Source organism: Mustela erminea, chromosome 9 (assembly GCF_009829155.1).
Source record: "Mustela erminea isolate mMusErm1 chromosome 9, mMusErm1.Pri, whole genome shotgun sequence".
Lineage (NCBI taxonomy): Eukaryota > Metazoa > Chordata > Mammalia > Carnivora > Mustelidae > Mustela > Mustela erminea.
In genome coordinates, this window is record NC_045622.1 from 95,548,464 (window position 1) to 95,564,892 (window position 16,429).

At 61.2% G+C, this 16,429-nt stretch overlaps 2 protein-coding genes across 3 annotated transcripts; one reads left to right on the forward strand and one right to left on the reverse strand.

The window, feature by feature from the left end:
• Nucleotides 1–24: 24 nt before the first annotated feature.
• Nucleotides 25–6,882, reverse strand: PEX16 (peroxisomal biogenesis factor 16). Its single transcript, XM_032360013.1, has 11 exons — nucleotides 5,807–6,882; nucleotides 5,569–5,604; nucleotides 4,696–4,772; nucleotides 4,257–4,390; nucleotides 4,020–4,120; nucleotides 3,196–3,276; nucleotides 2,954–3,109; nucleotides 2,775–2,847; nucleotides 2,523–2,642; nucleotides 788–852; nucleotides 25–178 (listed from the first exon to the last, which is right to left on the reverse strand). The coding sequence occupies exons 1-11, from the start codon at nucleotides 5,916–5,918 to the stop codon at nucleotides 120–122; spliced, it is 1,014 nt and encodes a 337-aa protein (XP_032215904.1). The 5' UTR covers nucleotides 5,919–6,882; the 3' UTR covers nucleotides 25–119.
• A 2,556-nt stretch (nucleotides 6,883–9,438) lies between these two features.
• Nucleotides 9,439–15,140, forward strand: LARGE2 (LARGE xylosyl- and glucuronyltransferase 2). 2 transcript variants are annotated; one of them, XM_032359989.1, is made up of 14 exons: nucleotides 9,439–9,986; nucleotides 10,081–10,427; nucleotides 10,754–10,836; nucleotides 11,087–11,210; nucleotides 11,477–11,648; nucleotides 11,777–11,881; nucleotides 12,329–12,441; nucleotides 12,529–12,654; nucleotides 12,732–12,887; nucleotides 13,018–13,178; nucleotides 13,560–13,838; nucleotides 14,160–14,309; nucleotides 14,393–14,588; nucleotides 14,830–15,140. In XM_032359989.1, the coding sequence occupies exons 2-14, from the start codon at nucleotides 10,143–10,145 to the stop codon at nucleotides 15,037–15,039; spliced, it is 2,160 nt and encodes a 719-aa protein (XP_032215880.1). In that variant the 5' UTR covers nucleotides 9,439–9,986; nucleotides 10,081–10,142; the 3' UTR covers nucleotides 15,040–15,140. The 2 variants fall into 2 exon arrangements, with proteins under 2 accessions (XP_032215880.1, XP_032215881.1); XM_032359990.1 differs by having other exon boundaries at nucleotides 9,439–10,427.
• Nucleotides 15,141–16,429: the final 1,289 nt, after the last annotated feature.

Below are 16,429 nucleotides of genomic sequence, written 5' to 3' on the forward strand. Positions count from 1 at the left end.
GGGATGGAGACGCCACAGGTGGGCTCGCTGCCAGAGTCGGTTTATTAGGGTGAAGGGGCCCTGGGGGACCCAGAGGCTGGGGCACCCCTGCCCCTCCCTGCACCCACTCCTGGGATAGGTCAGCCCCAACTGTAGAAATAAATTTTCTGCCAGGCAGGCAGGTAATCCATGAGCGGCCCTGGAACGAGAGGGAGTTCGGGGCTGAGGGCCAGACTCCAACCTGGCCCCAACCTGACTCTGCTCTACCTGAGGCTGTTCTCAGGAGCCTCAGCAGCCCCAGCCCGGCTGCTCACATCTACTGGGCCACCAGCCCCACAGACTCTCCCATCTGCCCGCCCCTAGGAAAGCAGCAGCAGCAGCAGCGACCTTTGTCCCCTTTGCAAGAAGACCCTCAGGCTTCAAGAAGCCACAGGGCTGGTCCCACTGTGGACACTGATGGCCTCTCTGCTGAGGGAAGAGCTCCAAACAGCCTGGTGGGCACCAGAAAGCCCCAGAGAAGCCAGCGGTATACGGCTCCGGGGTCCCAGGGCAGCTAAGGCTGACAGCCCAGGGTGGCCCTACACTTCTCCCAGGACAGGACACCCCCTTCCAGCCACCCCTGAGGCTCTATGTGCCAGCCTGGCCCTGCCCAGGAGCTGTCACCCGCCCAACCTGACTCTCTGGGCTCCCTCTCCTGACTCTGTCAAGAATCAAATGACAAGGAGATAAAGAGACAATAGTCAAGGACACGGGCCACTGGACAGACCCGTGACACTCTGTAATCATCACATCCCTATCCCGCACTTACTTGCCACCAGGCCAACGCCCGGAACGTGGTCTGCCAGCAGCTGGAGCAGGAAGAGGATCCTCGCCCTGCAGAGACATGAGCAGGAAGCAGGCTGAGTGGGGGGTCTCGGTGCCTACGACCCCGGCCATAGGCCTGGACCGCCCACAGCTCAGCTCCGGACTTGGCCTTACTCGCGGCACCACACACAGTCCTCCCTCGTCCTGCCCTTCCTTCTCCTGAGCCAACGCATTCCTGGGGCACCGCACACGGGCCAGTCCCAGCACAGGGATGGTGAGGGCCCAGAAGGACAGCCCCACCTTCAAGAAGCCCCGTGAACCAGAAGAGCTGAGCCACACTGAAACCTTATGAGCCAATGTTGAGTGACCAGGCCCCCTGAGGGAGGCAAACTCAGAGGAAGGGGCCAGAGCCAAAGCCTTATTTTTTGTTTTTTTTAAGAGATGGCACTTTCCCATGGGAGGACCTGGGGTGACACGACAGTGCTGGGGATGGTAACAAGAGAAATGATGACAAGACTCGGCATCTGTTGAGTGATTCTGTACAAAGCACTCCCGTATGTCTGAGGTCACAGAAGGCCTCCCACAACCCTTTGAGGTGGGCACAATCACGTCCCCGTCATTCAGATGAGACACAGAGAGGTTCAGTAACTTGCCCAAGGTCACACAACTGGAAGGCAGACTGGCCCCAGAGATGACACTCGGTCTCTGACAGGAAGGACAGGGGGCTCCCCACACAGCCTGCGCCCCAGAGCTGCTCAGCAGCCCACTCCCTGTCCTCTGGGGAAACAGGAATTTCTCTGGCAGGTTTCTAGACCTTTCTCAGTCTGAGCCACTGCTGTAAGGGTACTAGGCTGGTCTGCTCGGCAGGAGCCAAACTAGAGGCTCGCCGCCTATGGGGCCACCTCTGCCGGTATGGTCACCTCAAAATGCCTCAGTTCCAAGATCCTGGGACTATGCTTCCTCTGCAAAGGGCAGACTGTTTGTGGGGGGAGCTCATATGGTCCACGTAAGTCTCTGGAATATTCCTTCAGAGCAGGGAATAGGATTTGGCTTTAGTAGCTTGTGAGCTTGCAAACTTAGCTGGAAACAGGGACAGCCAGGCCCGGCTGTTCTCACTGAGGTGGCATTAATTGCAGCCCAAACTCACTTCCTATTGCCTCAGAAACAAAGCAAACCAAACCCAAACAGAGGCTGTGCAGTCCTAGCAGGAAATGTGATTCCGGGTACGACTGCAGTCTTCCAGCAAAGGACTTACTAAGACAGGAGCCTCTCGTCTGTCTCCTGGCCCCCGTCGCTGTACAGGGACCACCCCCGCCCCTCCAGATCACAGTCACACCTCAGGCAGTCACCCGGCAGACCTTGTGGCACTTGGTCCCAAGCCACCCCCCAACTTGCAGCCAGTGGGCCCTCTGAGCCTGGCTAAGGCCGGAAGCTCTGGGCCCTCAAAGGAGACAACGGGGGCTGGGCAAGGTAGGGAGAGGCTAAGAGAGATCATGGAGGTGGCCCCTGGCTCTGCCACAGGCCAGCTGGGCGGCTCGGTTTAAGGTGCCCAGTTTCTGTGAACCTCAAGGGCCTCTCTGCAACGTGGGGCTCCAAACCACTCAGCAGGAAGAAAGCCCCCCCTCCATCCCCACGGCCCCATCCTCAGCACGCCCAGGGCTAGGCCAGGGGCCTGAACACCCCAAGGCAGTGGGTGCAGGCCGAGGGTGGGCCTCGCCCCTCCTGGGGCCCGTCCTCACTCGGAGAAGCGGTCGTAGAACGGGGAGCGCAGCAGGTAGTAGAGCAGCAAGATGGTCCGTCGCCGCAGCTCCAGCCGCTCCCTCCGGCTCAGGCCCTTCCTGTCGCTCAGGAGGCTCAGGCTGGGGGCAGGAGGGAACACGGTCAGGACCAGCAACGGGGGAGGGGGGCCCTCCCATCTGCTCCGGTGGAGACAGGTCTGTAGCACAAAACCCAGCAGAGAGAGTGGTCTCTCCAGGCAGGCCCAGGCTCACCTGGTCACATCCACGACCCCAGAGAGGAGCCAGGGTGTCCACGACCGCTGACCCCACAGGCCCAGGCTGAGCACTGATGGCCATGGTGTCAAGGAGGTCTCCAGCACATGGCCCACCCCGCCCCCCGCTCCCCATCGGCCTGTCCTGCAGGGCTGGCCAGCCGTGTGGGCTGAGGATACAGTGCAGCAGCGGCCGGGCGATGTACAAGGACTCTGCGATGGTCTCCTGCAGGCCCAGAGGGGTGGGGGTGACACTCAGCTCCTCGCGCTGCTGCTGTTGCTGCCGTCCCTCCCGCTGCTGGGGGGCTCCCCAGTGCCTCGAGTGCAGGGATGGGGCTAGAAACACAAGGGCCGCGGCTAAGCAGTCAGGCCCAGGCTGACCTCAGCCCTGAGGCGCCCAGGCCACAACATCCTACACTTACTGTTCTGGAGGGTTCGTACCACTCGGTTTGACCGTTTCCCCACGTACGACTGCTCCTGGCTGTCAGTGCTCTGGTCACCATCTAGCAGGGACAGACAGAAGGCCATGCTGTCAGAGGGCCACGTTTCCAGCAGAGCCTGTGGAGAACATGCGTGCCGTGAACGCTCCTGGGGGGCTGAGGGGAGAACAGGTGAGCGTGGACAAGCCTGGACCAAGGCAGCGGCTGAGGCAGGACGCAGTCGCCAGCGATGTGGGGTCAGCACCATCCCCGGCCTGGGTAAAGTGCAGCATCACTGGTGGCAGGGGAGCCAGCCAAGAAGCCAGACCTCCCTGGGGACTGGAGGGAGGGAGGGAAAGAGGGAGAGCCCAGGCCTTCTCAGGCCTTTGCATTCAATATGATCAGGAGGAGAAGCAAAGAATGGTCCCCATCGAGGGCCAGAAGCATCAGGCCAACCGGTAAGGAGTACGAAGCCCCGAAGGGACAGATCTGCCAGGTACCCAGCCTCACACAACTGTGGCACTTGAGATCCAGAACAAGGCCCATGGTTGGCAGGACCTCTGTCTCCACCTCATGCTGTCCCTCGTTCCTGCCACCCACAAAAAAGAATGAAGACAATGGTGCCAGGAGTCCTGAGTTCAAGTTCTGATTATGCCTCTACCCTCATTTTTTTTTCCCTCTGTACAATACAGGGGAATGAGAGCAAACTGAACTGCTGGGGATAGATGTGCTCCCTGAACAGACAACACGCCACTCCCGCCGGCCCGCTCGAAACCCACGAATTAGTTCCATGTGCCAGGCCGCTCCAGAGAGTGGCAACAGCTTACCAGGGGGCCGTGCCTGGGTCTCCCTGTCCAGCGGAACAATGGGGGGTGAGGTCTGGAGGCCAGCCTTGAACCAGATCAGCAGGAACATCCGCAGGACAGCCCTGGGTTGGGAGTATGACAGGGCTGCGGGGGCGATGGCTAGCCAGCAGGGGGTTAGGGGTGCTCTGATGAACCCCATCCGAACTGCTGGCCAGAGTCACCTCCACCCAGGACCTGCCCTCCTCAGTCCCGACGTACTTGGCCAGCTGGATGAGGGCGATGACAAGCCAACGGCCCACTTCACCCCACACCTTGGCGGCCCCCATCTCCATGAACACTTCCACGCACTCCAGCACGCTCAGCCATGTCAGCAGCTTCTGCTGGGACAGCGACTGCAAGGACCCCAGGCCAAGAGGTCAGGGCTGGGGGGACCAGTCCCAGGCCATCCCCCTAGGGGAGGTGGATTTTCCCCTAAAACTACCCGTGTAGGCCTGAGTTCTCCAGGGGGCAGAGGCTACCCTATGCCTCTGAAACTCAGTCTCTTCATCTGAGACAGGGGCACTAACAACTCGACCCTTCCCCTGATGAGACGGCCTGAACCTCAGCAGACGTGGGCATGTCTCACACTGAGATGGTAACACAGGCTACACACGCAGTCCCAAAGCTTCCCGCCCTCAGCTCCTGCCAGAATTCTCACCACAGGCAACTTTTTCTGGAGCGCTCTCCGCAGGATCCCATCATTAAGCAGCACGAGCAGGTTAGAGGCAGAGTACACTGAGAGGGAGAGTTGTGGCCTTCAGGGGCTGCTCCTGCAGCCTCGCCACCCTCCCCTTCTCCCCAGAGCTGCAGGGATCACCTGTTACCTGCTCTACTCCTCCTGCCCCAGACTGTGTGGAAACCAACCCGCCTCCTCACCCACTTCCTCAGAGCTCCCCGCTCCCGGGTAAGATCTCGTGTGGGTGGCTGGAACACGAAGGGATGGTTTGATCTCTGTGACAAAGCAGTGACTGCCCTGCCCCAGAGCCCTGGTTGGCCGGCTGCCCAGAACTGCCTCTCGCTCTCACAGCCATGGATGGGTGGTCTTGCCTCCTGGCCTCCTCTCTCTACAGCCTGCCCCCCCCAACCCCGCCCAGAGGCAGCTCCAGTTCCACCTCCCGTGCTCCCTGGGCAAACACGACTGAGGCAGTTACAGTCTGAGGCTCCTCGAATGTGAGAAATCTGGGCTTGAATCCTGCCTCTCGGATCATCAGTAGTTGTCCCCTAACCTCACTGAGCTGCCCCTTTAACTGGACACTGAGGACAGTTACACTACCCACCTCCTATGACTCCAGGGAAGATTAACTGGGCAAAGGCAGGCAAGGTACTTGGGTCAGTGGCCAGACCAGTCAAGGTCCCCAGATTTGTCTCTGGTCTATTTGGGGGGCGGGGGGAAGACGTCAAGACCGTGGACTCTGGAACTGTGTCCGATTCAGCACAGGACCATGTAACGGAAAGCCTAGGACTGCGGACCGGGGTGGTCCCCGCTCTGGGAAGCCTCGCCGCCCCCCACCCACCCCAGAGCCCCACTCACCCAGCTCTGACAGCTCGTGCGAATCGGAGAAGCGACCTGGGGAGAAGGCACAGGAGGCGACGGTGAGCATTCGCCTCAGTCTGCGGCTTCGGGCGCAGACGTCCCCTCCCTATGCCCGACGGGAACCTGGATGGAACTTCTCAAGCACAGCGATCACTACTCTGATTCCGAAGGGAAGGGGCCAGTGGGGGTCAGGGGTCAGAGCCCCTAAGGGCTGGGTCAAAGGTCAGGGTAGCACCTGCCAGCAGGTAACTGAGGCCCCGCACTGCAGTCTCCAGCTGGGCCGTGGCGGCCGGGTGACGAGTCACGTACTCCTGGTAGCGGAGGCTCAGAAGCCGCAGTTTCTCCATCCTGCCCTCGGGACGGATAGACTCACGGACCGCCTGCACGACCAGCTGCAACAACCTTCTTCCTGCGCCCTCCTTCCTGCTTCCGGTCCTAGGCCCGCCTCTTCGTTGCTTAACTTCCGAGGGCCAGAAGGATAATGACGTGAAGGGCCATTGAACCACCCTTCACCCCATTGCCTAAATCACCTCCCTCCAGGGTAGCGCTTAGCAACTGCGGGCCTGATCCCGCCCTCCCTGCTGCTTCAGGTCATTGGTTAATACACGCTCCGCCCCCGACCCTCCCAGCGGCGTCGGGACCGGGTTCTTCCGCCTTCCGGGTGGGCGGCCCTTGCGCCTGCGCAGTTAGCAGTTCCAGGGAAGCTCCCGCTGTAGTCTGAGCAGTTCATTCTAGAGAATGGACTAGGACCCTAGAGTCTTTCCAATAGAACACCGAGAGGCTCGAACGGGAGGACCGTATTTTAAGGGGGCGGGGAGGTAGTCGGCTAAAGGAATTACGATCAGACTTGAGGAGGCGCGGGGACAGTCCTGGCAGGCATCTTGTTGGCCACTTGCCTCGTCTCCCGACCCCCACCAGAGGTAGTGCTGGGGAAACCGAGGCAAGGAAGAATCCAGCCCTCCACGCAGTCTCGATCCCTGGTCAGCCACTGTTAGTGCTGGGCTTCGGCCACAGCTCCCGCATGCACTATGCGGGTGTGCAGTCCCATCCTCGCGGAGAAAACTCTGTTTCCGCCTTCGGTTCCTGGCTTGGGGTGACTTGGTCGAGCGCTTCCCTTCTCTGAGTCTCGAGTTTTCCTATCTGTAAAATGGTTTGAGGGGAGCCTTGCTCCTTGAACTCCGGTTCAATCTCAGAGCGCTTTTCGGCTCTCGGATGCACCTTCCGGTCCTCAGCGGCTCCCCAACGGACGGGCGAGAATACCGGGAATCTTCCCATACCGGGCGGCCTCCCTGAAAGAGGCTGTAGCGGGACAGGAGCCGCCAGAGGCGGGGCATCTGACGCTCTGGGGAGGCCGGCACTGATTGGCTGTGAGGAAAGGGGCGGGGTCTGGGTGGGGTCAAAGGTCTGAGCCTTTGGGGACCTGACTCGCTGGTTCAGGGAACTCTGAAAGTAGTAACACGTTGTTTTACCTGATTCCCTCTACGGAATATTATCAGCAGGTGTGGAAAGGATCTGCTTAAGAACGCCCAGCCACATTCGAATCTTGCTGTAGTCTGACCACAGAGCCTAGGCGGCTTCAACAACACGACTCACTAGGAAGCCACAGCCCCTCCTAGACCTCCCCACTCCTTCACCCTCCTCTCCAGCTTAGTTTTCTTCTATATCAGGTGGGGAAACACAGCTACCCTCCCTACTCATGCTAAGCAATGATGACCCAGGGAGATGTGTCCAGGGGCCTCGGGAGAGGCTAAAGTTCTTGGAGGACAGGGGGGCAGTCGTGGGCATCATCAACACGGTTTCTCACCACCTCCTGGATGCCAGGCTTACTCCTAGACCACTCTTTCTGGCAACCTTGCCAGCTAGGTGTGAACTCTTTTTCACAGATGGGGTATAAGAGGCCCCAGTAGGCGAAAGGACTTGTTCCAGGTCATGTGACATGGCATTGGCCAAATGGACCACAATGTGCGTCTCCCACAGCAGTGCCCTCTCTCCCACTGCCCACAGCCTAGCAAGGGCAGTGACACAGTGAGGCCACGTGATCGGGAGTCTAGCCAGTAGATGGGGTTAAGACCAGGGCTCAGGGCATTCAGTGTGGGGCTCTTTCTCCTTTCCTCCCTGTACCCCACCATCTTAATGAACCTGTTCCTGAACCTCACCAGTGGGCACTCCTCCAGTCTCTCCCTCTGCAGCCGTGGAGAAAGTGAGGACAGGACGGGGAGTGTGAAGTTTCTGTGATACTCGCAGGGCTGACGGGCCTGTGGTTCTGGGGAGAAAAGGTGTGGAGGACAGAGCAGCAGCATCCCCCAGACAGAGTGAGGGGCACTGGCCTCTGTTTCTCCACCTTCCCTGCAGGACTGGGAGAGGAGAGCCGGCCCAGCCACTTTGGAAGCAGCAAGGTTGCCTGAATGTCCTCTCCAGATCTCAGGCCTGATTAGGTCCCAGAAACAAAGAGTACCTCCTCCAAGTACCTCCTCCACACATGGCCACATGTGTGGAGGAGGTACTTGGCAAAGCCCCTCCCTGCCGGGTCCCTCTACCTGGCATTGGTCACCTGGCTGGGATGGAAGGGCCTCTGGGCAAGTTGGGCCAGAACCTCCCATTGGTCGGGTCGGCCCTGAGCCACAGGAGAAGAGAGCTAGACCAGTCTAACCAGTATAGAGGAGGTCACTGAGGCCCAGAGAGGGGGCTTGACTGGGCTAAGGTCACACAGCAAAGTCCTGGGCAGAGCTGGGTCAAACGAGGTTTCAGGCCTAGAAGACTGCCCTTTCATATGGCCACACCTGTCTCCCACTCCAGGCTAGAGATGAGGGCCAGAGGGGCTAAAGGCTCAAAGTTCCAAGCGCCAGGATAGCTTCTGCACCCCCATCTCCTTTTAATTCCCAGATGTGCAGGGAGCCACCATCAGTCTCCATGGCAACCGTGACCCCGGCCTCCCAAACTGGACCTTCCTAGAAAAACCCCATCTCCCAGAGAAAGGTATCCTGGCGTCTTGAAGGAGGAGACTTGAGAGGGTCTCATGCTGGACTGCTTTCCACAGCTGCTTTTGGGTTAGGATCTCCCAGGCCCTCATTTTAATAGGTGAAGTTGCGGTAACCGGTCTGGCAGAGAGGCCTGGGGCATTCCGTCCATTTTCAGCACCGACTTAGTGCTCCGTGGGTGCTGGACCCTGGCTGGGCTCCCGGGCCCAGTACAGGACAAGATAGACAAGGCTCCAGGCCCAGGATTAGCCTTCTTCTAGGGGGGGAGACCTGCTATAAACAGGTCCACGAGGTCAACTTCCAGGAGGGCTAGGAATAAAATAAACCAAGGGAGGTGGAAGGAGGAGCCCGCCCTCGGGAGGGTGGGGGTAGGCGACCTGGTGGAATCCAGGCAGAAGGAATATCAGGGGCAAGTCCCGGGGCAGGAAGCCTTCGAGTAGAGCAGCAGGACACTTTGCCTTCAGGGAAGAGCCTAGGAAGGGGTCTGGGTGTTGGAACAGGTCACTTCCCTCCTCGGGAGAATAACGCCTGCGTCACAGGACCGAAGGGAGGGTTAACCGAGACGAGGGGAGGGTTAAACGAGACGAGGCTCAGCAAACCTCAGCACCGGGCCTGGCACGAATGTGCGCTCAGCCAGACGTGACTGTTCTCCTTCACGGGCCAGAGCGCCCACCGCTCCCTCCAGGGCCGAGGGCCGGGCTGCGGTCGGCTGCGGGGTGCGAGATGGGGCCGAGTCAGAGATCCAGTCCCAGCCCCAGTCACAAGGCGCAGGTCTAGGCAAGGGTGGGGAATCCCGGTCCCCGCGTCAGGGAGGCCCCTCGCCAGCTCCCGAGCAGGAGTCGATCTTCGCAAGGCGGCTTTGTCCGAGTTGCCAGAAATGAATGGGGGTGGGGCGGCCCGGGAGCTCCAGGTGCTCCGAGTGCTTGGGCAGGACTCGGCCAGCCCCGCCTCCAGTGCCCGGAGCAGGTGTCTCGGACCCTCGAGGCCCCGCATTCCACTCCTTCCGCCTTAACCCGGCAGTCCCTTTGATCCCGGGCCCGGGGTCACGGGCCCCTCCCCCGATGGGAGGTTAAGGGAAGGAGATGGGGCCTCAGAGCTGGAAGAGGGGGATGGGCTCAGGGCAGGTGGCGGGGACCGTGGCTTCCTGGGTGGCTGCCCCTGCTCCCTCCAGCCATCCTGGGGGTTCCCCGGGTTCCTCCCGGGCTTTGGGGGGGGAGCATCGGATGCCGGGGCGGAGGGCGGGGCCAGCCACCCCACAACCCCCGGGGTCTCCCCGCCCCTTTGGGCTCAGTCGAGCGGAGGTGAAACCTGAACCCAGGTTGGGGGCGGGGCTGGCTCCTGCTCTGGACGGGCCTGGCCTGCGCCTCCACCCCCTTCCCCTGCACCCCGGCCGCCTTCTGGAAGAGGAAGGTCGGGGTTCCCGAGCCGCTGGAGCAGGTGAGGTGGCGACTGAGAGCGAGACGGAAGACCAGGCGGCCGTCGGGCCTCGTCGCCCAAGGCTGATCCTCCTGCCTCCCTCCCCGATCCTCAGGGACCGCGATGGAGCCCACAGCCCGGGGTCGCGCTCCGCCCTGAGCGCCCCTGCCGGCAGCTATGCTGCCCCGAGGGCGCCCCCGGGCGCTGGGGGCCGCGGCGCTGCTGCTCCTGCTGCTTCTGATCGGATTCCTCCTGTTCGGCGGGGACTTGGAGTGTGAGCGCGGGGAGCGCGGAGGCGGGCGGAGGGGCCCGGGATCCTTCCCCTGCCCGCTGACGCCACGTGTCTCTGCAGACGGGCGGCCGCCGGGCGCTGGTGCCCTAGACGGAGACCCGTCTGCGGACCGCGGGGGCCACAACCACTCGGACTGCGTCCCGCCGCCGCCGCCGCTGCCGAGGTGCGAGGTAGGTGAGCGCGGCCCCTGGCGGCGGAAATCTCAGGGGCGCCGCGCCCCCAGCCGGACCTCCCGGACACCTGTGGGAATGGCGACACCTGGCGAGAATCCGCCAGGTGGCTCTGACATTGACCAGCGGGCCAGGGACGCCTCCCCTGCTCCCGGCCTTAATTTCCCCTTTTGTGAAATAGGGGTGGACTCCTGCTCCGAGTGCCCCCACCACAGTCTTCCTTAGCTCTGTTGCCGGGCGGGGCTGCGCTGCCCTCCGCCTGGCCAGCCCCGTCGTGGGCTCTGGTGGGGGAGGGGCAGCTGCTCACCTTGTCATCCCCTTCCCAGCTATTGCACGTGGCCATCGTGTGTGCGGGACACAACTCCAGCCGAGACCTCGTCACCCTGGTGAAGTCTGTGCTCTTCTACAGGTATAACAGGTCGGGAGTGGGGAGTCAGCCAGTAGGGAAGGGAACACAGGCTTGGGCGGGATCTGGGAGCTCCAGTGGCCCCATCTGCACCACAGGGACAGTGGTCGAAGATGGTTCTAACAGCATCCGAAGCTGGGGACGGAAAAGCTCTGCAGAAGCTGTGCTTCCACTTCTGAGCCCCTCTGGTGGGTCTTGTCCTGAGTTCTTCTTTCTTGGGCCTATCAGCTTTCCTCACCTGTCCTTCCCAAAGGAAAAATCCGCTGCACTTCCATCTGGTGACTGATGCCGTGGCCAGGAACATTCTGGAGATGCTCTTCTACACGTGGATGGTGCCCGCTGTCCGGGTCAGCTTCTATGACGCAGAGGAGCTCAAGGCAGGGGCCCTGGCCCTTCTGGACTTCTTTCTGGCAGTGCCCAGTCCTTTCCTTCCTCCCAGGGCATCGGGGGTGGGGCGTGGGGGAGAGGTTAGAGCTGCCTTGGAACCCCCGATCCCATCACACCCACTGAAGCTCAAATCCCTCATCCTCCCTGGGGCCATGCCTTCTTCCCCTTGTGTCACCCCTGGCATATGTTCTGGCCCTCATAGGCCCTTCTCTGCCAGGTTCAAGCCCTGTCCTTCCCACCCCCTCCCCCAACACAGCCCCAGGTCTCCTGGATCCCCAACAAGCACTACTCTGGCCTGTACGGCCTCATGAAGCTAGTGCTGCCTGCTGCCCTGCCCCCTGACCTGGCCCGTGTCATTGTCCTGGACACAGATGTCACCTTCGCCTCTGATATCGCAGAGCTCTGGGCACTCTTTGCTCACTTTTCTGGTGAGAGGCCTGGGACCCAGCCCCAGCCAGTCCCCCCTCCCTGGCCTGTCCAGGCCCGGCTGTAGCCTAGCCCTGAGCCGAGGGCCAGTGATGGCCTCAGGCAGCTCCCTCATGCCCTCCCCTCCCAGATGAGCAGGTGATCGGTCTTGTGGAGAATCAGAGCGACTGGTACCTGGGCAACCTCTGGAAGAACCACAGGCCCTGGCCTGCCTTGGGCAGGGGATTTAACACAGGTGGGACAGTGGTCGGTGGAGGCAGGAGGGGTGACCACTGGTCAGGACACAGAATGCTAGGGACCGCCTCCCCCCCCCACCAAAGAATAGTGCTATGGACACCAGGAGAAGAGCTGGAAAACAGTTCCAACCTTGGCTGTGCTGGATGACTTTGCTGGTCCCCCTGGGCCTCTTGATTTCTCATCCATGAAATGGGGATGATGTTGCCAGCTGTGGGATCACTTGAGTGGGAGAAGATGGCTGTGGAGGTGCTCTGTAAGCTGGGCAGTGCCCCCCTTTCACCTCCAAAAGGAATGATGGTTGACTGAAGTGGTCCATGCTCCTGTCTGAACAGTCAGAAAATACCAATAAGTCAAAAAGTAGACATTCAAAAGACATCTTCAGGAACCCTGACCCCAGGGGCAGGGTTAGCCCAGGTGGGCATGATGACCCCTTCCCCCCGGGCAGGTGTGATCCTCCTGCGGCTGGACCGGCTCCGGCAGGCTAGCTGGGGGCAGATGTGGAAGCTGACGGCCACACGGGAGCTCCTCACCCTGCCGGCCACCTCACTGGCGGACCAGGTCTGGGGGGGGATCCTCTGAACGGGAGCAGTGGGAGGGTGAGGGGGGCAGGCCCTGGGCCACGACACAATGGCTGTCTCTGCCCAGGACATCTTCAATGCCGTAATCAAGGAACACCCAGGGTTGGTGCAGCCCTTGCCCTGCATCTGGAACGTTCAGCTGTCAGACCACACGCTGGCTGAGCGCTGCTACTCGGAGGCGTCTGATCTCAAGGTCAGTGGGGTTGGGGCCGAGCGGTGGGCTTCCGGTCTCTGCGCGCATCCCCTGAACATCACCCTCCTGGGTCCCAGGTAATCCACTGGAACTCACCCAAGAAGCTTCGCGTGAAGAACAAGCACGTGGGATACTTCCGCAACCTCCACCTGACCTTCCTGGGGTATGACGGCAACCTCCTGCGGAGAGAGCTCTTTGGCTGCCCCAGCCCACCCCCATCCGGGGCCGAGCAGGTGAGAGGGAGCCGCCTTCCCTCATCTTAGGGAGGCTCTGCCCCCTCCCTGTTCTGATGGGACCCGGCCTCGTCTGGGGACTTGCCCTCCCGCCCCAGCCCTGGCGCCCGTCTCCCCGAAACCCCCTCAGGTGCAGCGGGCCCTGGCGCACCTGGACGAGGAAGATGCCTGCTTCGAGTTCCGGCAGCAGCAGCTCACTGTGCACCGCGTGCACCTGACCTTCCTGCCCCATGAGCCGCCGTCCCCCCGGCCCCACGACGTCACGCTGGTGGCCCAGCTCTCTATGGACCGGTGAGAGTACCGGGGAGCAAGGCAGGGGCTGGGACGGGGGATTCCGAGAGGACGGTTTCAGTGGGTGGGAGGAAGAGCTCCTGCTCGCTGCCTGAGGCTTGAGGAGTTCCCGGATCCGGAGACATGGGCTGTGGTTAAGAGCTTGGGTGCCTGGGTACCGACGTCCGTAGCTGGGGGACCACGGGCAAGTCTTCCTATCTCCAGCCTTTGCTGTTCTTACCTGTTCCCTGGGAAGGGGTCCCCTTGTGGGGTCGTTGTGCAGGTCAGGTAAGACCAGCTTAGAAAGGCCCGGGAAGGTGCTCAGTCACCCATGGGAAGGGGTGTCTGCGGCAGCTGCCCCGGAGAGCTGCCCCAGCGGGCTGACCACCCCCCTCGCCCCAGGCTGCAGATGCTGGAAGCCCTGTGCAGGCACTGGCCGGGCCCCATGAGCCTGGCCTTATACCTCACAGACGCAGAGGCCCAGCAGTTCCTGCGTTTCGTCGAGGCCTCGGCAGTGCTCTCTGCCCGGCAGAATGTGGCCTACCACGTGGTATACCGCGAGGGTCCCCTCTACCCTGTCAACCAGCTGCGGAACGTGGCATTGGCCCAGTCCCTCACGCCTTACGTCTTCCTCAGCGACATTGACTTCCTGCCTGCCTATTCCCTCTACGACTACCTCAGGTGGGCCCGGGGACGGGGGAGTGGAGCGGCAGAGGGGTGTGTGTGGATTGGGACCCTAGGCAAGTGTGTGGTGGCTCCTTTGTGGACCTCCATGTCCCCTGTAAGATGAGGTTCGTAGCAGGGTGGAGGGGCCGCATCAGCTCTCCGGGCTGCCTTTGGAGAGGAGGGGAGGCTGGGACCACTTCCTGCAGCAGCCCCCCACTTGTCTCTCTCCCGCGGGGCGGTCGAGCCAGCTAGCCTTGGGTCCTGCGGCAAAGGAAAGGGAATCGCTGGGCCCAGAGCCTTCCTCGCCTCCGGCACTCATGGGCGCTCCCCGATCAGGGCCTCCATCGAGCAGCTGAAGCTGGGCCGCGAGCGGAAAGCGGCCCTGGTGGTGCCAGCGTTCGAGACCCTGCACTACCGCTTCCGCTTCCCCAGTTCCAAGGCCGAGCTGCTGGCCTTGCTGGACTCTGGCTCTCTCTACACCTTCAGGTAGGGGAGGCCCCTGCTCGGCTCTGTTCCCCCACCCATACAGCTCCCCCCACCCTCTCACCGAGGCCCATCCTGTTCCACAGGTACCACGAGTGGCCCCGGGGTCACGCGCCCACAGACTATGCCCGCTGGCGGGAGGCTCAGACCCCATACCGCGTACAGTGGGCCGCTGACTACGAGCCCTATGTGGTGGTGCCTCGTGATTGTCCCCGCTATGACCCCCGATTCGTAGGCTTTGGCTGGAACAAGGTGGCCCACATCGTGGAGCTGGATGCACAGGTGAGGAGGATGTGCCTTACTGCCTCCAGTTTCAATTTGGATACCTCCAGGCCCAGGGAGCTCACTACACCTCGGCTCGGCACACGGAACCCTTAAGCAGTACTATTAGAAATTTCACTGGTGTAGAACTAAAATCTGCCTTTTGACCCTTACTTTGGCTATTAGAGGTGATCAGATAAGCCTGCTCCCCATCCCTCCCCCCAGCACAGGCAATGGATGTCCTTCTGCTTCTGTCCTATAGGAATACGAGCTCCTGGTGCTGCCCGAGGCCTTCACCATCCACCTGCCGCATGCCCCAAGCCTTGACATCTCTCGCTTCCGCTCCAGCCCCACCTATCGTGACTGCCTCCAGGTCCTCAAGGATGAGTTCCACCAGGACTTGTCCCGTCACTACGGGGCTGCTGCCCTCAAATACCTCACTGCCCTGCAGCCACCCCGAGGCCCCGCCTGACCTCCCCGAGGCTGGCCCTCCATGGCTCACCCCTGCGCTTCCCCTTGGCTCTCAAGGGCTCCCTGTAGACACTGGAACAACCCAGCCACCCTCCCTACCCCCCCCCCCCCCCCGCTACTTAAATTATTGAAGGTCTCAGTGGAAAGGGCTTCCGTTGGAGCACCTGTGGGGCGGGTCCTGGGGGCCTCCCCTTGCTGCTGCGGCTGGGGTCTACTCTCCTGGTGCCCCAGCTGTTTGGGGCTGGTTCCCCCACCTTCATCTGTACATTCCTTTTTTTGTAATTAAAGTTCTCTTTTTCATGTTCCATCTGGTTTGGGGCATGAGGGTGTGGGTCAACCAGGAAGGGGCTGAGTCTCCCCGGAGTGGCAGGAGGGCCGGGGGACCCGAGTGCGTCTTGCCCACCCTCCCCTGCCCCAAACCCAATACCATGAGGCTGAGAGACTTTATTTGGCTTTATTTAGTAAAATGTTAAAATAAATAAATACAAATTGATCAGCTGCTCTGGATCCCCCCCACCCCCTCAAAACAAAAATGAAACAAACAAAAACAAAAACTTTGAAGCACAAAACTCCAAATACAAGTTCTACCAAGACTGAAATCACAAAGGGCGTGGACAAGAGACAGGATTGGGGGCTGGCTGGCTCTTTTCTGCTCGGAGCTCGCTGACCTCTGGCTGCCCGTCCTGTCCTGCCTGACTGCAGCTTACCCTGGGCTGAGGACCCAAAACGACACAGAGGCGCAGAGGCCAAAGGCTGCGGTGGGGGGTGGGGGAGTCCTCAGGGAGGAAGGGCCCCGTGGGAGCTGGGAGCAAAGCGGAATTTGTGAGCCCTGCCCTTCCTCTGCGAGGGCGATTTTTCAGTTCTACCCTGGCTCTCTGGAGGGGGCGACCTTGTGGCCTCCCCTTCACTAATGCCGGAGGGCCAGGGCTGTCTTCCCGGGGGCCACCCCCTCCCTTGGAGAGGAGCGGACATGGAGGACGGCTGTAAGCCAGGGTGCGAATGGGTCTCCTGTTTCCCACCAGAGGTGCCCAGCCGAGGGGTGGGGGTGAGGCCCACAGTCCTTTACACTGAGCAAAGTTGCCCCTATCCAACAGAAGCCATGGAACCTGGAGAACCCTGGGCCTGAAGAATACCTGGGCCACCATCCGCCCTACTACCCAGAAGAGCCTTTTACCCCTGGGGTAAAAGTCTCCTAAATTAAGCCCTTTGGATAAATAAGAAAGACCACACCCTAAAAGGGAGTGAAGGGAGGAAACCGCTTAGAGCGTGTCCTGCGACTTGGGAGCAAGAGCCCAGAGGGGCTCTAGCTGGCCCCAAGAGGAAGTCTCAGAGATGGCTGGAGGGCCAACGGTACATGCAGACTCAGTGAGCGGGAGACGGTCCCCCTCACG